Here is a 27,970-nt window from a genome sequence, read left to right on the forward strand (position 1 = left end):
CATAAATGGAAAAACATACCATGCTCATGGATAGGTAGACAATATTGTGGAAATGTTAACTCTAACAAAGCAATCTACAAATACAATGCAATTCTGATCCAAATACCAACAGCATTTTTTTAATGAGATGGAAAAACTAGTCATTAACTTTATATGGAAAGGAAAGAGGCCCTAGATGAGTAAAGAATAATTGAAGAACAACAAAGTAGGAGGCCTTGCACTATCTGACCTCAGAACCTACTATACAGCTGCAGTAGTCAAAATAACCTGATACTGGTCCAATGACAAATGCATAGACCAATGGAACAGAATTAAGAAAGCAGATGTAAATCCATCTACCTACAGTCACCTGATCTTTGACAAAGCCCCAAAGTCCATTAAACGGGGGAAAGACAGTCTTTTTAACAAATGGTACTGGCAAATCTAAATGTCCATCTGTAAAAAAATGAAACAGGACCCATACCTCACACTATACACAAAAATTAATTCAAAATGGATCAAAGACCTAAATATAAAACCAAAAACTATAAAGATAATGGAAGAAAAAACAGGGTCAATGCTAGAGGTCCTAATATACAGCATAAATAGGATATAAACCATAACTGTCAATATACAAACAACAGAAGATAAGCTAAATAACTGGGATTTTCTAAAAATTAAACCCTTATGCTTATCAAAAGACTTCATCAAAAGAGTAAAAAGAGCACCCACAGACTGGGAAAGAAATTTTGGCTATAACGTGTGTTGTTTTACGCCATCTAGTTTGCAGTACTTTGTTACAGCAGCCACATATAACTCATACAGTTGCACTGCTGAAATCCACCCTGGAACACGACTTTGTCCTGACACTGCGATGGGGCCAAAGATACAGTGGCAGCCAGAGAGGTGAACACCCAGGTGGAGCACACAATCCAGGGGCCAGGGGCCCATGACACAGGTGAGGATTATCACAGATTTAGGGGGGGTAAAGGAGAGGAAAGGGTTCGCTGGGTTGAAGAGTGTAATCAACGCCACCGAGTTGTACCTGCAGAAGTTGGTGAACTGGTGTATGTTCTGCTGTGTATATTTTCAATGATAACAGAAAAGAATATATATCTAAAAAATAAAACTACTGTATCTCTTATGCAAATAACGCATGCATTATACCTTTTCTGCCAACTGCGCAACCCCCTTGCACTCTATTTTCCTAAGCACAATATTTACGTGGGCACACAACATAAAAAAAGAGTTCTCCAGGTCAAGCAAGACAAAGGAAAAGGACTGGACTTGGAGATGAGGTGGTCCAGAGAGGCCACACCTCAGGCAGTGTCTCCCGAGGGGGCGGGGGTCAGAGGGTCAGCAGGGCTAATGCACCAAGAGGGCAGGGAAGGGCATTTGCAGCAGTGGGAACGGAATGTGCAAAGCATTACATGCTGCTGAGAGAGACTAGTCAGAAGCGCATAGCGGTGGGCAGTGGCAGGAACCCGCGGGACCTCTAGCCAGAGGAAGGTTTGGGTCCTAAGGGAACAGGGAAGACAGGAGGGCTTCAAGCAGGGGTGGAGGTGAAATGACCAACACTTACCCCTACCCTGACCCTCACTCTGCACCCCTACCAGCTCTCTGCAAAACTGCAGGGCTGGACAGGCCCAAGCCCTGCGTGTTGTGAACTGCTGCTGGGCTGGAAGGCATTCCTGAGAGACAGCCGGGCTTTCGGGAGGTTATGGAGGTGGAGGAGAGCGGGCATGTTGCTGCTCAGGATGACTCAGGCTGAGAAGCCGGCAGCCAGCTGCACCTGGAGGCAGCCCATGTGCACACCGGCCCGAAAGGGGAAGCCCGGGCAGGAGATCAAAGGGGCCCAGGGGAGGCTCCTGAGCCCCAGGCTGGGGCGTAGACCAGGTCCTGGGCTCCCCACCTTGGGCTCAGGGATGCCGGGCAGATTCTCCCCCAGCAGTTCCAGCGTCCAGACCCGGAAGCATGAAGTCAGGGAGGTCTGGGCTGTTTTTAAACACACTTTAAGGCTGTGCATATTCAGGAAGACTAAAATTAAACCATTTGGAAAAAAGGTGGAAAAATACACAAAGAAGCACAATAACTTCCTGCCACAGGCAGGGTTGTGCAGCCAGCCCACGGCTTCCCCACCCCTGCCTGTCTGTTTCTCTCGGAAGGGCCAGCTGACGCCTAGAAAGCCATCCCTGGCACTGACAAGAGGACCCAGACCTTCCGGTCCAGGCCCAGGAGTCCCATGTTACCAACATCATGGGGCAAGTTGGCAGCCATTAGGTCTGGGCCTCAGTTTCCCTGTATGCAAGATGAAGGGTTTGCAGTTTATCGGGGGCTCAGAAACTGCATCCCCATTAATAGGAGATCCAAAAGAAGAAAATAAGAGGGTCAACAAAAAAGGCTCCATAGTGAAATACGGAGTCCCTGGCGAGTACAAATGGTTACATGCTTGGCTGCTAATCAAAACGTTTGAGTCCACCCAGAGGGTTCTTGGCGACCTACTTCTGAAAAAAATCAGCCACTGAAAACCCTACGGAGCACAGTTCCACCCTGATACATACGGGGGTTGCCAAGAGTCAGTCAAGCCCCACGGTGCAGTATTAAGCGAGGGAGTTAAAAGGCTGCGCTGGTCCTAACGGTGGCTGGGGAGCCAGTTCCCTGAAGGAGCCTGGGGGGGTCCTACTTCTACCCCCACCCTCCCCGCAGCAGGCTGCATGGACATTTAACAACTTCAAATCTGAACGGATGCCGCCCTGTCTTAACCTGTTTATGAGGACTTAGGGTAAACGGTGAAAATTCCCTAATCTATTCCATACTAAGGAGTCTGCGTCACTCATCCACCACCCTTCCGTCAGCGTGTTGTACTGTGGTGGCCTGCGTGTCGCTGGGATGCTGGAAGCTACGCCACCAGCTTCAAATACCAGCAGGGGCTGGAGGAGCATTTTGTTCTGTTATACATGGGGTCACCATGAGTCAGAGCTGACTTGACAGCAACTAACAACAACAACAACTATAATTTATGGTCCCAATCTGGAAACTTTTGGGTCAGGAAGGAGGCACAATTAACAATTCCAGATTACTCAGGACCGTCCCGGGCACACTGGGGGCGCTGAGTCACCCTATCATCTCTAGGGCTGCCTGGTCCAGCCCTGCCTGCCCCCGCACACACCTCCCACACAGCCTCCAGTGTGCCAGCACGTCAGCCGGTCACAGCCTCCCGCGCTGCTCCCGCTGCCTGCGATGCCGGTCCCTCTCCTCTCGCCTCCTCCATACCTACCGCTCCCGCTGCCTGCGACGCTGGTCCCTCTCCTCTTGCCTCCGCCACACCTACTGTTCCCCTTTGGCCCCCTGCTCAGCTCCAGGTTTACCGGGGAACTTCTGCGAATGTGCAGCGGGGCAAATCCTTGTCACCCGTGCTCAAAGTCAACATCCTTCCTTTGGCTCCCCCAGGCTGGAGTTTAAACTTGTTCGTGTGGCTCTTTCTGTACTTTCCCCACCAGATAGCCTCTTCCCAAGTGCTCCTGGTCAGCAAGGACCAGACCTACTGTGTAGCACCAACATCTAGCAATCAGCATAGCACGTGTTGTGGCCACTGCTGTTATCTGGCTCGGCCCATAGCTCATGGCGATCCCAGGCACAAGAGAATGAATGCTGCCCATTCTGGCACCGTCCCCCTGATCGGTTGTGGATCGGACCTTGTGATCCATAGGGTTCTCATTGGCTACTTTTCAGAGGTAGATCACCAGGCCTTTCTTCCTAATCTGTCTTAGTCTGAAAGCTCCACTGAAACCTGTTCAGCATCATAGCAACACACAAGCTTGCCGGACAGGTGGGTGGTGTCATAGCACTTAGTAGGCCACAAGTTTATGCTGAATGGGTGTGTTAGAATTCGCCAAGTATTCCTACCAGCCAAGCCTTTTTGTGGTTTCACTTTCTTAGTCTGTATTACTAAAACAGGAATAGTGAGTGTCCTTTCAAAACAAGTACCTGCAGAAATGGATTTGGCCCCCAGTTTCCTGGGGCCCAGCCCACCATGCCATTCCATGCCTCACTAGAAGGGCTCCCCCATCCATCATAGCACACCTGCTCTGGATTGAACTGTGTCCCCCAAAAATGTGTGTCAACTTGGCTATGCAATGATTCCCAGTATTGTATGATTGTCCACCATTTTGTCATCTGATGTGATTTTCCTATGTATTGTAAATCCTACCTCTATGATGTTAATGAGGCAGGACTCAATCTAAAATATTAGGTTGTGTCTTAAGTCAGAATCTTTTGAGACATAAAAGAGAGAAGTGAGCAGAGAGACATGGGGACCTCATACCACCGAGAACCGAGAGTCAGAAGAATAGCGCATCCTTTGGACCCAGGGTCCCTGTGCTGAGAAGCTCCTCGACCAGGAGAAGATTGATGACAAGGACCTTCTCTTCTCCCAGAGCTGACAGAGAGAGAAATCCTTCCCTGGAGCTGGCACCCTGAATTCGGACTTCTAGACTCCTGGACTGTGAGAGAATAAATTTCTCTTTGTTAAAGCTGTCCACTTGTGGTATTTCTGTTAGAGCAGCACTAGATGACCGAGATAGCACCAGACTGTTGGTCACCTGCACTGGTGGAAGGGTGGCCCTCTCCATCCCTGGGCTGCTTCACACACCCAATATCCCACAAGCCCAGGCTGTGTAATTGGGGGTTTGCCAAATTACCCTGAACCGACCCCCAATTGGAAATCACCTGTCTGTTAGGGCTTCCTGCTCACCTCCCTCCATGTTGCCCCCCCCCATCATTTCATCAGGGCCCACTCCTGTCCCCAAAGTGCCAGGAGGACTCAGGAGGCAGAGGACAGAGAGCAGCCACAGGGAAGAAAAAAACCAAACCAGACCCGATGCAGTCGAGTCGATTCCAACTCACAGCGACCCTATAGGACAGAAGAGAACTGCCCCATAGGGTTTCCAAAGAGTAGCTGGTGGATTCAAACTGCTGACCTTTTGGTTAGCAGCCGAAAGTAACTCTCAAATTTACTTTTGGTCCCAAGTCTTGTTGTCCCTTGCTTATGATGCCAGCGTTGGGCCCCAGAACTTCCGGAAGCTGGAGGTCTTATCACTACATTCAATCTCAGCTCGATCCACAAAAGCCCAATAATGAGAGAAGAGCTGCACTATTGATTTCGAGGCTCAAAGACATATTTGGGGTGAACTACAAAGGCTCCACGGAGCTCCCCAGAAGAACTTGGCCTCGAGGGCAGTGTCAGGAGCTTCCGAAATGGCTCCAGGACAATCTTGCGCCAGTGGGCAGGCTGCCTGCATCTGGCCTGGCAAGCAGGTGGGCAGCACGCCATGGGAGACAGGAGACTGGCCTATGAGACCTTCCCCTTTGTCCAGTTTCCTCCAGCCTCCAGCTCCGGACCAAAATAGAAGGAGGCCAGTTCAGCCTCTTTCCCGCTCTCAAGGAATAAACAAACCAACACAAACACAGCATACGTGCTGGGCCATCTTCCCTACCTTTTTTTTTTTTTTCCTTAAGAACCACAGGCTGTTTTAAGCTTCCAAACCCAGAGACAGAAACTTAAGTGACGCAGGCAGACGAGAAAGGAAATGAACTTAACTGTGGAGGATGCAGACAGAAGCAAGCCATGCGGTCACCAAGTTCAAGATTTTCAACAGCAAAGACCAGGTGGGAATACCTACACACAAGGGTGGGAGGGGGCTCTGAGTCTGGATTCCAACTGTGGCTTCCTAAAGCCAAAGACTGGTGTGCAAAGAAGAGGGAAGACAGAGGGTTATGGCTTGCATTCAGCAAGTACTTGTGGAGTGCCAGGAACTGGGCCAGGCGCTTCCAGAGTCTAATGTCTTTAATCCTCCTAACCGATACTCTTATCTTCTACCACAGTTTTGGAACCCCAAAATCCAATCCTGAGCCAAGGATTAGAGGTGGTTTTTAGGTGCCACCGAGTCGGCTCTGAATCATAGTGACCCCATGTACAACAGAAAGAAACACTGCCCTGTCTTTCGCCATCCTCACAATCATTGTTATGCTTGAGCCCATTGTTGCGACCACTGTGTCAATCCATCTCCTTGAGGGTCTTCCTCTCTTTCACTGACCCTGTATTTTACCAAGCATGATGTCCTTCTCCAGGGACTGATCCCTCCTGATTACGTGTCCAGAAGTAGTCTCATCATTTCTGCTTCTAAGGAACATTCTGGTTGTACTTCTTCCAAGACAGGTCTGTTCGCTCTTTTGGCAGTCCATGGTATAGTCAATATTCTTCGCCAGCACCACAATCCAAAGGTGTCACTTCTTCTTTGGTCTTTCTTATTCATTGTCCAGCTTTCGCATGCATACGAGGCAATTGAAAACACCATCTTTGCTTTTTAACAATTTAAAGAGGTCTTTTGCAGCAGATCTGCCTCATGCAACACATCTTTTGATTTCTTTTTTTTTTAAATAAATTTTATTGCGCTTTAAGTGAAAGTTTATAAATCAAGTCAGTCTCTTACACAAAAACCCATATACATCTTGCTACACACTCCCCATTACTCTCCCCCTAATGAGACAGCCCACACTCTCCCTCTACTCTCTCCTTCCGTGTCCATTTCACCAGCTTCTAACCCCCTCCACCCTCTCATCTCCCCTCCAGACAGGAGATGCCAACATAGTCTCAAGTGTCCGCCTCATCCAAGAAGCTTATTCCTCACCAGCATCCCTCTCCAACCCATTGTCCAATCCAATCCCAATCCATGTCTGAAGAGTTGGCTTCGGGAATGCTTCCTGTCCTGGGCCAACAGAAGGTCTGGGGGCCATGACCACCGGGGTCCTTCTAGTCTCGGTCAGACCATTAAGTCTGGTCTTATGAGAATTTGGGGTCTGCATCCCACTGCTCTCCTGCTCCCTCAGGGGTTCTCTGTTATGTTCCCTGTCAGGGCAGTCATCGGTTGTAGCCGGGCACCGTCTAGTTCTTCTGGTCTCAGGATGATGTAGTCTCTGGTTCATGTGGCCTTTCTGTCTCTTGGGCTCATCATTGCCTTGTGTGCTTGGTGTTCTTCATTCTCCTTTGATCCAGGTGGGTTGAGACCAATTGATGCATCTTAGATGGCTGCTTGCTAGCGTTTAAGACCCCAGATGCCACTCTTCAAAGTGGGATGCAGAATGTTTTCTTAATAGATTTTATTATGCCAATTGACTTAGATGTCCCCTGAAACCATGGTCTCCAGCCCCCTGCCCCTGCATGCTGGCCTTCGAAGCATTCAGTTTATTCAGGAAACTTCTTTGCTTTTGGTTTAGTCCAATTGTGCTGACCTCCCCTGTATTGTGTGCTGTCTTTCCCTTCACCTAAAGTTCTTATCTACTATCTAATTACTGAATGCCCCTCTCCCACTCCCCTCCCTCCCTGCTCTTGTAACCACAAAAGAATGTTTTCTTCTCAGTTTAAACTATTTCTCAAGCTCTTTCTTCTGATTTCTTGACTGCTGCTTCCATGGGTGTTGATTGTGTGTCCAAGTAAAATGAAATCCTTGACAACTTCCTTTCTCCATTTATCACGATGTTGCTTATTGGTCGAGCTGTGAGGGTATTCATTTTATGTTCAGGTGTAATCCATACTGAAGACTGTTGTCTTTGATCTTCATCAGTAAATGCTTCAAGTCCTCTTCACTTTCAGCAAGGAAGGTTGTGTCATCTGCATATCACAGGTTGCTAATGGGTCTTCCTCCAATCCTGATGCCCCGTTCTTCTTCATATAGTCCAGCTTCTCAAGATTATTTGCTCAGCATACAGATTGAATACAGCGCTGACACACACTTTCCTGACTTTAAACCATGTAGTATCCCCTTGTTCTGTTCGAACAACCACCTCTTGATCTATGTATATGTTCCTCATGAACACAATTAAGTGTTCGGAAATTCCCGTTCTTCATAACGTTATCCATAATTTGTTATGATCCACACAGTCGAACGCCTTTGCATAGTCAATAAAACACAGGTAAACATCTTTCTGGTATTCTCTGCTTTTAGCCAGGATCTATCTGACATCAGCAATGACATCCCTGGTTCCACGTCCTCTTCTGAATCCAGCTTGGATTTCTGGTAGTTCCGTGTCAATATACTGCTGCAGCCACTTTTGCATGAGCTTCAGCAAAATTTTACTTGCACGTGATATTAATGATATTGCTTGATAATTTACGCATTCAGTTGGATCACCTTTCTTCGAAATGGAGGACAAGTAGTTTATTTGAAAGGAGTCCTGGTGGTGCAATGGTTAAGCACTTGGCTGCTAACCAAAAAGTTGGTGGTTTGAATCTACCCAGTGGCTCCACAGGAGAAAGACCTGGCAATCTGCTCCGGTAAAGATTACATGGGGTCACCATGAGTGGTAATCAACTCCAAGATACCCAACAAGTTTATCTGAAAGGTGATCCCAAGAACCTCCTGTAGGGGGAGGCAGAGTGAGGCAGGGATAGAAAGAAGCCAAACCAGGAAGCAGGACATGGCTGTGGGCACATGGGGCTTGAACTCATTAGGGACCTCTCGGGGGCTCTGTAGGACACGCCTCAGCCTAGTCCTACCTAAGGGGTGAGGAAGCTGGGGTATTTTTCCACCTCAATGGAAGGCTGCCCCAGGAGTGGTGACTCCTCAACGGGCAGGTGCATGGTGAGAGACAGCCTCGTCACTGAAGAGAGATGAGACCCTGTCCATGGTCACATAGTTGGCAGGACTAACACATGGCAGAGTTGTCCATATGGGGAGGGAGGAGAAATGGCTTCCTGGACTCATGGCCCTGACCTCCCCTTCACCAGGTAGCACCAGCTTGACCTGTAGTGGTAGGTGCCCACCAAGAGAAAAGTCTCAAAGACCAGGGATCTCCCTTATCACCCAGGAATCTCTAACTCTGGCCCCTCCTGGAGCTCATGCCGCTGGGGACACCCCTGGGTCCAGCTGGTGTAACTCCTTATGGTAAACGGGTTCCGAGTCGGAAGTCAGGTTCCGTCAGGGAAAGCTTTCAAAGAGAAACTCACCTTATGTCCTCTGACAACGACTGTTTTCCCAGGAGGTTCCTAGTTCTCTGAACATCTCTTGCAAACCTGGCTCCACCCACCTCTGCCCACACTCCCCCACCTTCCACAGCCTGTGGCCCCAACCCCAGAGCAAAAGATAGAGTCCAAATCCTCACCCACAGCACGGAGGGCAAAATACAAGTCTGCCTTGGGGCCCTAAGTCTCATTTTTAGAGTCCTTCACTAGACCCTTTGGACCTTTGGACCAGTCCCTGGAGAAGGACATCATGCTTGGTCAAGTGGAGGGTCTACTGCACCAAGCGTGTTTCAGGGGGATGGATGGCAGGGAGCAATTAGACAGGATGGCCAGGGGGCCGGCAGCTCGTCAGGTCCTTGCACCTGGGCACCCACCACAGCCCCAGGAGGCATCACTCCTGGCATCACCACCCACTTCCCCTGAGAGCACACAGAGTGGATGTACCTGGGGGCCGGCACCTGTCTCCTCCATCCCCACACCCCTCAGTGTCCAGGACAACATCCTACAATGCCACCACAACAAGGAGTTATCCTAAAATGTCAGTAGTGCCAAGGTTGAGACACTCTGGCTTAGGCTGAGACTCAGAGTCCCTTCACCTTAGCCTGCAAAGCTCTGCATGCATGGCCCTCTGCCCACCTGCGCCCTCAGCACCCAGGCTGGCAAATACTGCCTTCACTGATGGTTGGGGGCCACGTGGATGGCGTGGAGGTGTGACTGCTCCAGCCGCTGGACCCCTGACTGGGGATGGTGGGAGTGGGGTGCAGTTCTGTCTCCAGAAGCTCCTGCAGGTGAACTGAGCCAAGGTCACCCTCCAGGGGACTCGCATGGCACCACCCCCTGCCTGAACGTGCGCCCACAGGCCTTTCTGGGGAGCGTTTTCCAATCTTTCACTTGCACATACACATGAACACTACTCTCAGGGTCGGCTTTGCAGGAATCTGAACTGAGACCAACGGCCACCGGGTTTCATCTCGATGGCAACACCACTCAACTAGCAATAGCTGCTCACTTAGTGGAGCTGAACTGAGGGCTCAGCAGGAAGGCATGCCGTGATCCATTAGCCATGCCTGCCTGGGTGTCGTGGATTGAATTATGTTCCCCCCAAAATGTGTGTATTAACTTGGTTAGGCCATGACTCCCAGTACTGTGTGGTTGTTCTCCATTTTGTGACTGTAATTTTATTTTAAAGAGGATTAGGGTGGGATTGTAACACCTTCGCCAGGTCACATCCCTGATACAATATAAAGGGAGTTTCCCTGGGGTGTGGCCTGCACCGCCTTTTATCTCTCAAGAGATAAAAGAAAAGGGAAGTAAGCAGAGATTTGGGACCTCTCACCACCAAGAAGGCATGGCCAGAAGCAGAGCATATCTTTTGGACCTGAGGTTCCTGCCCTGAGATGCTTCCAGTCAAAGGGAAGACTGATGACAAGGACCTTCCTCCAGACCCAACATAGAAAGCCTTCCCCTGGAGCTGACACCCTGAATTTGGTCTTGTATCCTACCAGACAGTGAGAGAATAAATTTCTCTTTGTTAAAGCCATCCACTTGTGATATTTCTGTTATAGCAGCACTAGATGACTAAGACACTGGGTTCCTGCAGGGGACTTGTGTGCTGAAATGCAAGCCACGTGTGGGCTTTCCTGCCTCCAGTCTTAGAGGGGCAAAGCAGAAACGCATGGGAATTGTCAAGGAAGAACAAGAAATGGCACCGAGAGGAATGGCAATAGGTATGACAAGTGTTTGAAAGACACAGCATTTACCGGATGCCTACTTCTCTAACCTGAACTCGAAATTTCGTTAACCATGGTGGACTCCTTGAAAACATCATCCTCCTGGTAAGCCTGTGGTGCACAGCCTTCCAGAGTTAATATCTGAGCAGGCCCTCTCTTCCCAACTACAGATAACCGCTTGTGACCAAACTGGAAAACATTAATTCTTTTCGTCTCCTGCCAAAAAGGCTGGAGCAATTACAGACCCTGATATGAAAGGCAGATGTTAAGACATTCAGAACAGCAGCCTCCAATGGGCAAGCAAGGGTCCATGTTTGAAATGCTTTGGAATTGATCAAGTTGTACAAACAGCCTCCATCACTGAAGCTCATTCTCCCAACATTTGTTTCAATGTAAAGAACCCAGGGCCATGGAACATGGGCTGATGTTTCTCCTATTTGCAAACGAGAACCAATCCACCCTTGAGAACCCCACTGCACACAGCTCTAAATAATATAATTACCATCATCACAGGGAAACTTCCATAGGATCGAAAAGTATTATAATTATGGGCAATTTTCACTTTTTGGAAATTGGGCTCAGATGCTGAAGGGAGATTGCAAACAAGCCATTCTCGGGTTTCAGTCCTGTAAGAGAGAATATGCTAGAAAGTTTGCTGGGAGGGAGCATGAGAGACAAGCATTCCTTGCTCAGCACTCACTCATCCACGTTATCTGCTGCATGTTCACTCGTGCCAGGATCCACACTGGGCACCCGAGACAGCCATAGTCTGTGAAGTTTGGGACACCCAGATCCTAAAGGTGAAGGCCAGGTCATTCTTTCTTCCATTCATGCGACAAATGTTTCATTGGCCGCTTGTATGTGCCACACACTGCTGCTGGCAGAAAGATGCAACAGCGAGCAAGGCAGACAAAGCCTGTCCTCATGGAGCACTGTCCCTGCCTCTGCCACTGGGCAACCATCACAGCCCCACTCAGATATTTGCTAAGAAGCCAGAGAGGCTCAGGAGGGGCGCGCGAAATGCCCAACTTAAGATACTTCCACGTGGTGGAACAAGAAGGCAGACCTCTCATCGCCCTGAACAAAGAGGTGTCCTCAAAAAGGGGAGGCACCTGACAACCTGGGCTCACAGGTGACATTCTGAATTTGTAAGATGTGGCCAAATCAGTTAGGACATAAAAGGAACCTCTTTTTCCCATCTCACAGGGGACTGACCGCCTCATGGAGGACTTGTGCTCAACTTGACCTTCCCAGGCATTACGTGTGAACCCACACGGAGTGGGCAGATGGGGAAGACACTTGGTGTCATTGTGGTCATTCTCCTCTTCATTCCCAACACCCACAAGGTGTCTAGACCCCCGTCCACTCACCTGGGGCCGGGGGGGCCTGCGTTTACCCTCACCAGCATTTCCACACCCCACCAGACACCCTGAGGGCAGAAGTCATCACCCTAGTGAGTGGACAAGGAGCCCGGCTGTGGAGGTGGCAAAAGAACTCAGTCACGGTCACTGAGAGCCTCAAGGGAGCAGGACAGACGCCAGGGCCTCCTCCAAATGAGGAGAGCGCCCTCCAAGTGAGGAGAGCGCCCTCCAAGTGAGGAGAGCACCCTCCAAGTGAGGAAAGCATCCACGGTCAGCACCCAGGCCTCACCAGGACCAATCACAGAATTTATGCATGGCCTGGTTTTGAATCCACCTCTCAGTTACAGAGTACCAGGGTGGCCCACTTAAGCACTTAGCTACTAACACCAAAAGGTTGGTGGTTCGATTCCACCCACAGGCACCTCAGAAGAAAGACCTGGCAATCAGCTTCTAAAAGGTCACAGCCTTGAAAAGCTTATAAAGTACACGTGGGGTCGCCATGAGTCAGAATTGCCTCACGGTTTTTTTTTTTTGTTTTTTTTTTTTCCTGTCAGTTACAGTGTGTGACCTTGGGCAGGTCATTTGACCATCCTACCTCAGTGACCTCAGTACAGACTCTGAGGTGAGGAAAGAGAGGATGCTTGCCGTCTGCCGTGCAGCAGACCTGCTCTGTCACAAACGCTCAGTAAATGCAGTCCATGACAGCTGATGTCTGTATTCTCCCTGCAAAACCAGGCACAAAGACCAAAAAAGCCTCCATGTATCTGGGGTCTTAGAAGCTAGCGTGGCCATTTAAGATGCATCAATTGGTCCCAACCCATCTGGAGCAAAGGAGAATGAAGAACACCAAAGACACAAGGAAAATATGAGCCCAAGAGACAGAAAGGGCCACATAAACCAGACTCCATCAGCCTAAGACCAGAAGAACTAGATGGTGCCTGCTACAACTGATGACTATCCTGACCGGATCCTCCAACAGAGAATCCCTGATGGAGCAGGAGAAAAGTGGGGTGCAGAACTCAAGTTCTAATAAAAAGACCAGACTTAAATGGTCTGACTGAGATTGGAGGGAGCCCAGAAGACACAGCCCCCAGACCCTCTGTTAGCCCAGAACTGAAACCATTCCCAAAGCCAACTCTTCAGACAAAGATTACACTGGACTGTAAGACATAAAATGATACTCGTGAAGAGAATGCTTCTTAGCTCAAGTAAATACACAAGACTAAATGGGCAGCTCTTGCCCAGAGGTAAGATGAGAAGGCGGAAAAGGACAGGGGCTGGTTGAATGGACACGGGAAATCCTGGGTGGAAAGGAGTGTGCTGTCACATTACAGGGAGAGCAACTAGGGTCACATAACAACGTGTGTATAAATTTTTGTATGAGAAGCTGACTTGAGCTCTAAATTTTCATTTAAAGCACAATTAAAAAAAAAAATGAGGCTCCAAAAAAAAAGTTGCCACGGCCCACCAGCTGATCGGGCAACAGGAGGCCAGCAAGGTGCCGAACAAGATGTACTGACCGGGTCCCGCCAACACGGAGTGGGCTGGACGAAGCAGTGCCAGCTCTGCCAGACTGAGATGAGTCCTTTCTGGAGTGATCCTTGCTGACATGGGAGCGGACCCCAAGGGGACCATGAGACAAGTGCCCTGAGCTGGGATTTGGAGTGTATCCAAGAGAAAGAGGCCAAAGGAACAGTGCCAAGGCACCACTGCTGCCGGACGTGCGTCCCTCTGGCATCCCTGGTGGTGCCTTAGCAGCCAGCCATCCCTCCTCACCCTCTGAAAAGGCTAATGGGGGAGCTGAACCAGCAAATCCTGAGAAGGCAGCTCAAATCCACAGCTCACGCCCTGGGGCTGCAGTGTAGTGGGGAGGGGTAGAAGCCAGGGGACATGAAACCAGGCACGTAGGCCTTCAGGAGCAGCAAGAAGCCTCTGGAAGCTTCCAGAAGCCTCCAGAGCCAGAGCCCAAAGGTAATTCCACCCTCAGCCAGCCCCTTCCCGGTGCCACGGAGACTGACAATCAGGACCTGGACTACACTTTGGGCTCAGTCCTGTGGGGAGAGAACAGTCTTTGAGAGGACCAGGCCAAAGGGGACATGGGGGCCTTTAATAGGAGAAATCTCTCCCCTTCTGTCTTTCAGGCATGTAAGACCACTCACAAAAGAGATCTTAGTCACCCCCTCACGACCCTGGCTACACAAGGATTCCCCTGGGGAGCTTTTAAAAATTATGGATGCCCAGGCCCCTCCCACAAAGACTCTGACGTGTCAGGGCTGGGGTGCAGCCAAGGCATCAGGATTTTTAAAAAGATCACAAGTACCCAAGACTATGGCCCTTGGGCACCCTGCGAACTCAGAACTGAAGCTGCTCCCAAAGCCCACCTTTCAGACAAAGATTAGACAGGCCTATAAAACAAACTAACACACATGAGGAACGTGCTTCTTAGTTCAATCAAGTATACGAGACCAAACAGGCAACTCCTGCCCAAAAGCAAGACGAGACAGCAGGAAGGGATAGGAAAACTGGACAAACGGACTTGGGGAGCCCGGTGTGGGAAGGGCAGAGTACTGACACATTTCGGGATTGCAACCAATGTCACAAAACAATCTGTGTATAAATTTTTGAATGAGGAACCAACTTGAGCTGTAATCTTTCACCTAAAGCACAATAAAATTATACATTAAAAAAAAAAAAAACCAGCATAGGAATTAACGTGTGAAGACTTTCAGCTGCTCCATCATTCATGTAACCAGCACTAATAATACTCATTTTGAACCACCACCGCCAAAATAAATATAACGGCTCCTTAAAAAAAAGCTGCAGGTGCAGTCAGAATCGGAACCACAGACTGGACTCTTGATTGGCCAGGTGAGGAAATCAGAAGCGCTGAGAGGCACCCATGCTGTGGCCAAGGATCAAAACGCTGCAGTCTAAGAACTGAGTTCAGTCCCAGCTCTACCGCTTTCTCGCTGTGTGATCTCAGGCAAGTTACTTCCCATCTCTGAGACAGTCTCTACACCTGTAAAATAGGGTGCCAGGCCTCTGAGAAGTGCCCGGCACCCAGGATGCATCAGTAGCAGGTCAAACGATTAGAAGCCTGGACTCCAGGAATGGAAGTTACTCCAGGATGATGCCACGTATCTTTGCCCAACTCGTTCACGTGATTAAAGTCAGTTAACAGCCACCTTGCTGCTATTGTTGTTAGCTGCTGTCAAGTCGGTCCCCGATTCATGGTGACCCCCGTACACGACAGAACAAAACGCTGCCTGGTTCTGCATCATCCTTATGATTGGTTGTGGTTCTCACTGTTAGGATCCACAGGGTTTTCACTGGCTGATTGTCAGAAGTAGATTGCCAGGCCTTTCCTCCTAGTCCATCTTAATCTGTAAGGTCCACTGAAGCCTGTTCCGGGTCACACCAACACACAAATCTCCAATGACACAGGGCAGTGGCTGCACACGAAGTGCACTGGCTGGGAATAGAACCTGGGTCTCCCTTACACCAAACTCTGCAGCCGGGCCCCCAACAGAGGACTTGGGGAGAATCCCGTGATGCTCCACCTGGGGTGGAGGCTAAATGCTGCCTCCCAGGAAAACGCCCTTCCTCCCCAGCACCAGGCACCTTTCAGTCCTTCTCTGTGGATGGAGATTCTCAGGTGCCGCCTGGGAGCTTGTGGGAAATGCAGAAACTCACCCCTCCCCGACTGCTGCATTGGAACCCACCTTTTCACCCGATCCCCAGGTCTGATGGGCACAGATCAGCAGGGAGTGCATGTGGCGGGGTGCTCTGCCAAAGAGGTGAGAACTGCAGAACTGTGCAGAGGTGTGTGTGCTCCTGGAGGTGACCAGGGAGCCCAGAGCCAGGGCCCAGGGCGGGGGTGGGGGGGCAGTTGGCAGGGCACAAGTTTCGTGTGCTCCCACCCTGAGCAGTGCGAGGCCCTGGAAGAACTAAGATGGGGAGCTGAGAGCTGGAAATGCCACCTCTGCTTCATCTGCAGGTGCACCATGGTGGCGGCGAATGCATAAAGAACCCCCTCCTCCTCCGGGACTCAACCTGTGGCTGTATCCTGAGGCCACGCTGGGCTCCCTGTCCTGGCATCCCAAGTCCCTGCAATGGACCGAAGGACCACTTTCAGCTGAACCCTGGCAGTTGGCTGGACCTGCCCCATCTCTTTCTCTGTCGACCCTGTCTGGTCTGACCTCCCAGCTGCAACAAAGACACGGGGAGGGGTTAGAAGGCAGATTTCAGAGGGCCAGAGCTGTGGGGAGCAAGCTTGGGACACGCTGGGGGAGGGGTGAAGGAGGTTGGGGATTGAAATGCCTAGTTGCCGTGTAAACAGGTAAACATTCTCACCCTCTGGAGTATATGGGTGGTGCAAACAGTTAACAGCCTTGGGTGTGTGTCCACCCAGAGGCACTACAGAAGAAAGGCCTGGAGGTCTACTTGCAAAAAACCAGCCATTGAAAACTCTGTAGAGCACAGTTCTACTCTGACAACATGGGGTGACCATAAGTCAGAGTCAACTTGACAGCAGTTTTTTTTTGTTTGTTTTTGCATCGAGAAGGAAGAAGATCCTAATATGTTATTCTGAGCAGGGAAAGCCCAGTGGCTAAGGGCGTGGATTTAAATTCTGGAGCCACAACAAACCAGTGTGGCTTTGGGAAGTGTAACCCCTCTGAGCCCTCAGTTTCCTCACCTATGAAATGGGTATAATAACTGAATCTCCCTCCCGGGGCTGTGTGAGGAAGAAGGAAGCTTAGAACAGAGTCTGGCACATATTCAGGGCTCAATAAAGGCTTACTAATATCAAGGAGCCCTGGCTGTGCAGTGGTTAAAGTAGTCGGCTGCTAAGCAAAAGCTGGATGCGGTCTGAGCCCGCCAGATACTCCGAGAGAGACAGATGTGGCAGTCGGCTTCTGTGAATATTAAAACCAAAACCACACCCATTGCTGTCCAGTCAATTCGGACTCATAGCGACCCTATAGGACAGAGTAGAACTGCCCCGTTGGGTTTCTAAGGAATGCCTGGTGGATTTGAACTGCTCACCTTTTGGTTAGCAGTCACAGCAGCTCTTAACAACCACACCACCAAGGTTTCCTTGGAAATGCTATGGGGCAGTTCTACTCTCTGTCCTGTGGGGTCGCTATGAGCCAGAATCAACTCAACAGCAGTGGTTTTGGTTTGGGGTTAATATCATCATCACCGTCAGAGCAGCGAGTGGAGAGAGCATCTCAGGCCCAGTGAGAACCAGCTCCAGGTCTGGGCTCGGACTGTCTTCCCTTCTGCTTCAGCTGGGCTAAAATCCCAGCAGTGGAAACAAGGGCCTGAGCTCGGACTCTCTGACGCTCTTAAGGCTTCCAAAGGGCTTACCTGTTCAGACAGGGGCCCCCATACCTCTTCAAGCAGAGGGCCACCTACAGATTCACCTCCCCCTGCAGCACAGCCCCCACCCCAGCAGCATGGCCCCCCACCCACAGTGTGGCCTCCCACCCCTGCAGTGCAGCGACCCACTCCCTGAGCAGAAGGAGCAAGAACCAGCAGTCCAGCTGTGCAGAGCAGGAACATCTGGCTCTCGGGCTCCAGGGAAGCCCCAGGGGTGCAGGGATTAGCAGTCTTGGGTCAACCCCAGCATCTCTCCCCTCGTGGGAGTCTCCTTCTGTCAAGTCCTCTTGATCTCCTGGAATCCAGATGAAATTCCAATACTGCGCCTGCTGGAGGCCTTCCACGCGGCCCTCGGGCTCTGCTTGAAGTGGGCCTCAGACAGTGGAATGAGGCAGAAAGATGTGGGGGAGCTGCCCTGGGCGCTGCAGACCAAAGCGGGGTGAGAGGCAGGCGGGGCCGGCAGCCCTGGCACTCAGGGGCCTGTCTGGGAGTGAAGCGCCAAGGAACCAGAGTCTGGTGCTGGTTTTAGAGGCTGGTGCTGGCCTCAGAACCAAGACCGTGACGGAGTAACTTGGAGCCTGGGCCCAGTAGCTGAACTTGCTCTGTCCTGGTTGGCACAAGCTCTGGGTCCAGTTGAGGTGAGACCAATATCAGTTGTTACCCAAGGAGCCGAAGACACCTCACCACCTGTCCCTCTGCTGACCACAGTGACTCATGCCTACTTCCCTCGCCTGCCCTGATCCACCAGGGATGGATCTCAGGCCAAACCGTCTTGGGAGCCCCAGAGACAGCAGACTGACACAGGCAGGAAGGCGAGGAGTTGCTGGGAGCTGGAGGAAACCTAGACAAGAGCCTGAAGCGTGGAGCTGCCTTCATGCCAAGCCAGGATGAAGTGGCTCGGCCCCCCAGTGCATCGGTGCATCAGCCTGCCTTCTGTCTTCCTACGATCCACACTTGTGCACTGACCTGCGACACTTCCCTCGCCCCCCTTTGCTGCTCCTTTCTGTCACTCAAATATATTCAACTCAACAAGGCCATTGATGACCACCCAATCGAAAATGCCGCCACCAATACTCACCTTATCGACCAGTCAGTATCTTAGTGTGTCCATCTGCTCACTTGTTTCCTGTCTGTTTCCCTCAGCCCCCAACAGAAATTCAGACAAGGTCCCTACTCTCCTGGGCCTGGCTTGTCTGATTGCATTGTGTGTTCCAAATCTGAGAATATTAGTGGTCACATAAGGGAGCCGCGAGGCTCCCATGTCGCTGCACAAACAGAGTACCCTAGGGTACCTGGTGATGCACACAGTTTGCACTCAGCCAGTAACCAAAAGGCTGGCAGTTTGAACACACCCAGCAGTTCGGCAGAAGGAACAGGTCTATTGATCTGCTTCCACAAAGATTACAGCCAACTTGAATGGGAACCTAAGCTGCTATGTAAACCTTCATTGAAAACACACAAAAAAAAATTATTAAAAAAAATTACAGCCCAAAAAACCCTAGAGAGCAGTTCTGCTCTGTAACACATGGAGTCACTGTAAGTTGCAAAACACCACCACCAAATGCAGTAGCTGAGCCCAGGAGGGCAGGTCCCAGCCTGTCCTGCCTGCTGCATGGCCCCCTGTGCTCATCCCAAGGCATGGGTGCCCCACTCCTGGCACCAAAGGGTGGAAGCACCCCTGCAGTCAGAGTGGCCCGAGGATGAGAATGGTCGAGACGTGATCACCTGGCACAGGATGCAGGAGCTGAGCTCACAGGCATCCAGAGGACACCACAGATGGAGCTGTGCAGGTGACCCAGGCCAACCATTTCAGTTGGGTTCAGCCAAACCCGCTTCAGGGCAGCTGCATTCCTGAGGCGAAGCCTCTCAATGGGGACTTCAGAGGTAGGTTTGGGGAGCCTGCAGGGAGGCCTAGGTGTGAGCAGGGCACGGGTTTTACACAACTGGACCAAAGCAGCACTAGTGATGCACAGCCCCTGGATAACTGGCTAGCCCCAATTAACCTACCTTCATGAGAAAAACCAAGCCTGCGGTCTCGTTCAAGAGTCCCAGGGCATTTGTCAAAGCGCAGGACAAACACCTATACCTCCTGAGAAGGAACCCATGACTCATCTTGTACTTGGGCTCATGCAGACATGTAATGGAAGCCCGGGAGCATTACCCCAGGGTGAACTGAGCAAGAAGTAACAGCCATCCTTGTCTGTCCCCCAGGGCCCTGTGCAATGTCCCAAAGCCTTGCCAAGTTCTATCTACTCCCTGAGGGTCAGCTGTTGGCTCTGCAGGAGAACAGTATAGTGTGGGCTTTGAAATGCAAATTTAAGCCGTGCTATAGCACTCTCGCCCATCAACTCAACAAAGATCCAGAAAAGTCTGATAACATGTTAGCAGGGTGAGCACATGGCTGGTGGGAGCATAAACCGAAACAAGCTTCAGGGAGAGCAGCCCAGCAAAGTCTACCCAAGTTACAACTGGATGTGTCCCTTGACATCACAGTCATGGTTCAGGATAGAATGAATTCTCACCTTCCATGCAGTAGACCGATATCCGATTCCTGGCCAATGCACCTCATGGGTACCACCACCCATCTGTCTGTGGAGGCTTAGCTGTTGCTATGAGGCAGGTTTCAGCGGAGCTCACAGACTAAGACAGGCTAGGAAGAAAGGACTGGCAATCTACTTCTGAAAAATCAGTCATTGAAAACCCTATGGAACGCAGTTCGACTCTGACACACATGGGGTCTCCGTGAGTCAGAATCAACTTGATGGCAGCTGGTCGATGGCAGCTGGGGGAGACAACAAGTCTAAATTCCCAGCCACTGGGTAACACAGGCTTGGTCATTTTCGCCTTGGGGACATGGAACGCACTTCTGAGACAGGCCATCCCTTTCTCTCAGCCTTCTCACCTCTCACAAGACCTTAAATTAGAGGCTGCCAATAAATGTAAGCATTCGAGAGCTGGACAATGAATAAGGAAAACCAAAGAAAAACTGGATGGCTTTGAATTATGGTGCTGGTGAAGGATACTGAATATACCACAGACCGCCAAAAGAACGAACAAATCTGCCTAGAAAGGACAACCAGAATGCTCCTTAGAAGCCAGGATGGTGAGGCTTCATCTTATGTACTTTGGGCACGTTATCAAGGAGGGATCAGGCCCTGCAGAAGGACATCATGCTTGGTAAAGCAGATGGTAAGATCCTCAATGGGATGGACTGACACAGTGGCTTCAGTGGGATGGTGCAGGACAGGGCAGTGTAGTGTTTTGTGGTGTTGTACACAGAGTCGCTATGAGTAGGAACTGACTTGACGACACCTAACAACTTAACAGGAAATTTAAGTCTTTTTAACACAAGCTTTCAGTTCTTGACCTAGTGATTCTTGGCAGGCTGGGAGTTCTCTGCTTAGTTTTATTTTTTGTTTGTTAGTTTGGGGATGTTTTTCATAACATTTTATTTAAAATGGCCACTTTGACTGGTTGCCTGATACGATGTGCTAGGTATCAGAGTGATGGATGGCAGAGATGCCGACCTGCGAACAATCGCATTCTTGCTCTTCTCGGTCCCATTCTGTCCAAGCCCCAGAGCACTGCCCAGACCCAGACGGTCCACAAGTACCACTCGCTGACGATGACAGTGTTAGGGAACAGCAGTGCAGACAATATACCTTCTTTAAGAAGATATTGGTCACTGCCATGGTCCCTTGCCTGGGTCTGGGCCCCCTCTGGCTGCTGCCCCACTTCTTCCCAGGAACTGAAGGAGGATCAAGCCCACAGAGCACCCACCTGGCCAAGTGCTCCTGCAGCACCTGGTAAACGCTGATCCGGAACGTCTCGTTATCAAAGCGCTCCCGGATGTAGTCCTTGTAGATCCGGAATTCGGCCGCGGTCACGGCTTCTCCGTCTGGGATCTTGGAAAGATCAAATCGGAACTCGCGATGGTGGTAGCGTGGTTGGAAGAACTCCTTGTCATGTTCCACTGGGAGGGGAGAAAACACACGCATATCAGAAGCCCATTGGTAACTGCCTGGCTCAGAAGCCAAGCACCCTGCCAAAACTAGATGGAGCTGGCCCATTTTCATGGATCCCTGGCCATAAGTGCCCATCCACATGGACATGCAAAAGGGATACAAGCACAGACCCCAGCTCATCGTGGACAACATGAGCAATAGCTCTGCTTCCAACCTGCTGGGCAAGGTCAGGAGCTGACCATGGCCACACCACAGGCCCTGGACAGACTCAGGTCCCTAGGAGCTCAGGCCTGGGTTCAAATCCAGCCTCAGGTATGAACTAGCTGTGTGGCCCTGGATGACTCACCAGCTAATCTACCTGGCCTCAATTTCCTCATCTACGAAATGGGATAGTAACCGTCTTTCAGGAGCCCTGATGGCACAGTGGTTAAGAGCTCAGCTGTTAACACAAAGGTTGGCAATTCAAACCTCCCAGCTGTTCCAAGGAAGAAAGATGTGGCAGTCTGCTTCAGTAAAGATTTACAGCCTTGGAAACCCTATGGGTGAGTTCTACTGTTTTATGGGATCCCTATGAGTCAGGATCACTTGAGAGCAAGGGGTATAATCCCCTTTCAGGGGTTGTGGTGGGGGTTGAGTGATCTAATTCACTACTAGGAGTCCCCAGGTGGTGCAAAGGGTGTTGCAAAGTGCTTGGCTGCTAACCATAGGTTGAGGTTCAAGTGCACCCAAAGCACCTCAGAAGAAGGGCTTGGTGATCTAATTCCAAAAAATCAGCCATTGAAAACCCCGTACAGTACAATGCAACCGGAAACACATGGGATTCCCATAAGTCAGGAAAGATCTGATGGCAACTGGCATTTTATTATCAGTGAACATAACCTTACTGCACCCATTATGTGGTAACTTCAGGCCCGTGGGTATCAGCCTTGGCTGTGCCTCTTGAGGATCACTGTGGGGACTTCTTCTTAAAAATACTGATGGCCTGGCCCAGTGGTGGGCTGGGAAATGTTTAATAACCAGCTCTTTGGGGCCTCGTTTGTAGTGTCCCATGGTGTCAGCACTGCCGTCTTGGCAGATGTCAAGCTGCTGAGCATGGAGTCGGGAAGAGAGGCGGTCCACGGTGGGCTCCACCTGAACGCTGTCCTGGCCCTATCCCGAACCAACTGGACCAGTATCTTTGGGGAGGGGCCCAGAAATCTTTACTTTTTAAAGTGCCCCCAGAAGTTTCTGGTGAGCAGCCAGGGTTGACAAGCACAGCCTAAGACTAAAAGCAGAAAAAGGGTGAGTGGTGAAACCTAGAAAGCTTTCGAAAGTGACTTCAAGACAAAATGAGGCAGCTCTTCTGCCTTATCGCAACAGGAACGTTAGGCTAAGGAATTCTGTCCAGTCCACAGAGGATACATCCCAGACAGACATAACCCAGGAGCAGCGTGGCTGGGAGCAGGTCTGTGTCCCGGGGATCACTCACCCTCTGAACAAAAATAGAGTGAGGGTGGGGCTGGGAGCCTTCAAGAGCTCACAGCAAGGGGCATGTAAGGGGCAGGTGTGCTGATGGAACCTCCTTTATCTTTCATCTCAGCTCAGCTCCTGGGAGATACACCCCATCCCTGCTTCCTGTCTGAGGGGGTGGGACAGAGAGATAGGGAGAGATAACGGAACCCGTTTGTCCAGGAGAGATCTGACCAGCATGGTTCAACATGAACAGCTCAGTCTGAGGCTGTGTTAGGGCAGCCAAGGTGCGGCTGCTGGGCAGAAAGTGGCCATGCTATGCTACAGAGGGAAGATGCCCAGACCACCTGGTAGCCCAAACACCTTTCCCAGAGGTGCCCATTTAAAAAAAAAAAAAAAAAAGCCATTTTAAACCTGAACAAGCATTCAAAATAAGGCAAGTGAGAAGGGTGGTCCCTACTAATGAGAAGAGGGACAGATGAAGTCGCTGTGGTCAGGGCACCCTGGCTGGCACAGGAGTGGCCCTGCCTTGGGAAGGACTTGGGGAGATGACCACTGAACTGCAGCTGCTGGAATCCTGAACCACATGTAGAAAGCTGCCAGCAGAAGGGCTCCCCAGACACCACTGTATCCCAGGGTGCCAGCAGAGGGGCTCCCCAGACACCACTGCATCCCAGGGTGCCAGCAGAAGGGCTCCCCAGACACCACTGCATCCCAGGGTGCCAGCAGAGGGGCTCCCCAGACACCACTGCAACCCAGGGTGCCAGCAGAGGGGCTCCCCAGACACCACTGCATCCCAGGGACTTCAGAAGATGCAACATTTGAGTGGGTGTACGTATTTCAGTTATGGTCACTTGACTTGAAAAAAAATTTTTTGCAATAGGCCAAACAATAAAGAAATGGTTGCATAAGCATACCTTAACACAGGAAATGAGTCCCTAGCTGGTATAAACGGTTAAAGGGTTCAGCTGCTAATTGAAAGATTGGCAGTTAAGTCCACCCAGGCACCTAGGACGATCTACTTCCAAAAAAAATCACAGCTCTGCTCTGACACACATGGAGGTGCCATACATTGGAGTCTACTCATCGGCTCCTACAAAGACTACAGCCAAGAATATGTTATAGGGCAGTACTGCTCTGTCACATGGGGTCGCTATTGGTCAGAATCAACTAACAACAACACACTCATTAAAGTCACCCCCAACTGAGAAAGAAAACATGGATATACAATCACAAATAGTTTATTCCAGCAGGTGTATGTGTAGCTTTTTTAAAATGCTTAAGACACAAATGTATCATGATTGTTAAGACAATTAAGATATCACAGTTAAAAAGCTTCTTTTAAGTAAGAAAATAAGGGTTACTTTACAATGACCAATCAAATCTCTTGCCAACTCTGTGGGATGACTCTTCGAATGACTTTCCTTCATTAAATTCATACTTTAACACAATCAGAGGTATAAACCATGGTACTGTTCATTCTGTTCTTCCTGGAAACCCCATCACCACATCCTCTGAAAGTAAGTCTGTGAATTTTCAGAGAAGGAAGTCATCAGTTTCGATGAGCAGTGAATAATTTAAAGTCCAACCCAAAATGCAAAGCCAGTCTGTTCAAGGTTTCTATTTTATGTGGAAGCTACTCCAAGCTGGACAATGAATTGAGGAATACCAAAAAATTGATGCCCTTGAGTTATGGTGTTGGCCAAGAATATTGAACATACCGTGGACTGCCAGAAGAACGAACAAATCTGTCTTGGAAGAAGACCAACAGGCATTTGATGGCCACCTTCCCACATGTCAGCCCTTCCTTCCGCCTATTAATTCTGAACTTCCACGATGCCAAGTTCTCTGGTGGGCCTGGGTAGCCCAGGTTCGGGGTAGAAGTTGTCCTGCTAGGTCACGTATCTACTCAATCATTAAATTCTTATGTATAGAGTATCAACGGTGCCCAGCACTCTGGCAAGCAGTGGGGACAGAGGGAACCAGTCACCATCTCTGCCATCACCGCGGTGACTTCCTGGGAAAGGATGCAGAGGGCAAGCAAAAGAAGTAAACAAACAAAGTTTGCATAATACTAAGGCTAAGAAGGACATAAGGATATTGAATATACTGTGGACTACCAGAAGAATGAACAAACCTGTCTTGGAAAAAGTACAGCCAGATTGCTTCTTGGAAGCAAGGTTGATGAGACTTCTCATGTACTTTGGACGCATTATCAGGAGGGCATCATGCTTGGTAGAGGGTTAGCAAAAAAGAGGAAGACCCTCAAGGAGAGGGATTGATACAGTGGCTGCAACAATGGGCTCAAACGTAGCAATGATTGTGAGGATGGCTCAGTATCGGGCGATGTTGCATGTAGGGTCACTATGAGTCTGAACCAACTTGCTGGCACCTATTAGCCTCAACACCCACAGTGTAGACTCTAAGCTATGTCTTCCAAGGATCTAGGAGATTTTAATCGCCACCACTAAAGCAGAGAGAAAAAAATCCTGGTGGTGCAACTGTTAAGTGAAAAATTGGTGGTTCAAACCTACCCAGGACTCCGAGGGAGAAAAGAACTGAAGATCTGCCCCACAAAGATTACAACCACGAAATCCCTATGCGGCCGTTCTACTCTGTCACATGGGGTCCTCACTGTGAGTCGGAATCGACTAGACCACATCTAACAACAACAACAAAACAGATTTAAAAAGTTCACATGCACTTTTAGGGAGAAAACACTTCTTTACATTTTCTTCTTAAGTTACCACATTTGACTTAAAACCCAGACCCGCGTTTTAAAATAAAATGTTTAGAGTCAATCTCTCTGTGCCCATAAACAAAACTTCATAAGGAAGCCAACCGCCTAAGAAGCCAACGTTTTCTCCCACGGCCTTTCACATTCCAGCACCCCACTGACTAGAAAGGCTCAGAGGCGTCAACAAAGGACTTTAATCTTCCAAAGATTAAAAGGCTAAACAATTAACTATATAAGACCAAACGGTCAACATTTACCCAAAAGCAAAGACATGAAGGCAAGGAGATGAAGGGAAGCTAGATCAATGGAAACAGAACCAACAGAATGGAAAAGATGAGAAAGCTGACACATTGTGAAAATTGTAACCCATGGCACAGAACAATCTGTATAAAACTTGTTAAATGGGAACCTAATTTGCTGTGCACACTTTCACCTAAAGCACAATATTATTTAAAAAAAAAAAAAAAGGGACAAATCCCTGAAACCAAAAGATAAGTCCAAAGAAAATGGATTCTGGGAAAGCACCATCCTGACAGCAATCAGGCCTGTAACTGACCACAAAGCCAGTTGTTGTGCCCTTTTACAAAAGCTTGAAATTAAGAACCCCCAAACTGGCCTTAGAGGGAAATTCTGAGCTGAAGGGGTCAACAAAGGGTTCGAGACAGGTGGGGATAGGAAACTGCCCACCTGGACGTCCCTTCCCTCTCATGACCCTCTGCCATGTTAGGGAAGACCACCAGCATCAAGCCAGGAGTGCCTCCTCTCAGTGTCTGGGGTTGCTCCTCCCAGGTTGAATTACACTGAGCGTTCGGGCATACCCTCCCGGTAGTGGAGTGCTCTGTAAAGGGGGTTATAATAATCCAAACAAACCTGCGACGTGACCTGGAGACTTATAAAGGGAGTTACATGTTTAAAGTGTACCTCTCATGTAAACATGGAGCCCCTGCGTGGTACAAATGGTTAAGGCACTTGGCTGCTAACCAATAGGTTGGAGATTCGAACCCACCCAGAGGCACCTCGAAAGAAAAGACCAGCCAGCCATCTACTTCTGAAAAATCAGCCATTGAAAATCCTGTGGAGCAGAGTTCTACTGTCCCAGTCAAGTCAAAAAGAGAGCGTGCCATCTTGTCTCATGACTGCCTCCTGCCAAGCTGAGGGATCAGGGTGGTGGGGGGACAAGCCCTAAACTGGGCCAAGCATGGGATTTCCTTTATCTTTACTGGAACCTGGTGAGAGAGAGCGCCTGTCTTCTCTGCCTTGATCTAAGGAAGTGGCCCAGCCAGACGCCACTGCAGCACAGAGGAAGCCGGTCTGTTAGAAAGAAGCATCCAGGCAGGGAGGATGGAGACCAGAATTAAGGAAGGGCGCCTGCCAGGCTCTATCCCCTGGTCTGGTGGTCCCCACCCTGTCTCACGTTTAGGGTTTCAGTTCTTCCAATCTATGAGCTATGCCAGGGCCCTTCAAACAAGCCCCCCTTTTCCTTAAGTTCTTTAGAGTCAGCCCACTGCCATTTGCAACCGGAGCAGCTCTGTGCAAAACAAACACCAGCCCAATTATCAACAGGCTCAGGAATGGACGGGAAGGAAACAGGCCCGCATAACAGTGGTCACCACTAGGTGACCACGCGCCTTGAAAGCTGTTTTCTTTAGACTCGGATGATTTCCAAATACAAGTGAGGCCTTCTCGGGCCTGAGCTCTGTAGGAAGGGGGACAACGTGTGTCTCACCCAATGCTGACCCCCCCAGGGCCCAGCACAGTCAGACACATAGTTGGACTCCATAAATCCATTGAAATGAAATCCTGTTCTCATCTTTAAGTCAACGATTTTATTGAATTATAACATATGTGCAGTAAAATACACAGATAAGAAGTGTTCAGGAAGCTTGATTAATTTTCACAGCATGAACACCCCTAAGCAGGGCACCTTCTTTACCAGCACCAATGAAATCCCCAGGGGGCCCTCTCCCAAGCACAGCCCCTCTTCCCAAAGGTAAGCACTATCCTGACACCAAACCCTATGGATTCATGTTGCCTGCTTTGCACTTGACCAATGGAGCCACACAAGTGTGTGCCCTCCCCAGCCTTTGCTTCTGTCACCCAACAGTCACTCAACATTCACCCAAGGGTCACCAGCATTCACCCATGTCCTTGCATGCCATGGTAAGTCATTCATTTCCACTGCTGTATAGGCCCCCATTGTATGAATAGACCACAGTTTGTTTTTTGATGGGCATATGGATAGTTCTAGTTTAGGGCTATTACCAACTGTGCTGCAGTGAACATTCTTGTCCGTGACTTAATGGTGGTCACATTTTACTGAGTCAACACCTTGGGTGGGATTGTCAGGT

At 49.8% G+C, this 27,970-nt stretch overlaps 1 protein-coding gene across 1 annotated transcript in view; it reads right to left on the reverse strand.

Annotated features, from left to right (window-relative positions):
* Positions 1-27,970, reverse strand: part of BMP7 (bone morphogenetic protein 7) — an 86,565-nt gene that overhangs the window by 32,670 nt on the left and 25,925 nt on the right. The window contains exon 2 of the mRNA XM_003419910.3: positions 21,252-21,444. Within this exon, the coding sequence (XP_003419958.1) occupies positions 21,252-21,444 (193 nt within the window). The remainder of the gene's footprint in view (positions 1-21,251; positions 21,445-27,970) is intronic.

This window comes from Loxodonta africana, chromosome 24, assembly GCF_030014295.1.
Source record: "Loxodonta africana isolate mLoxAfr1 chromosome 24, mLoxAfr1.hap2, whole genome shotgun sequence".
NCBI classification, from domain to species: Eukaryota; Metazoa; Chordata; class Mammalia; order Proboscidea; family Elephantidae; genus Loxodonta; species Loxodonta africana.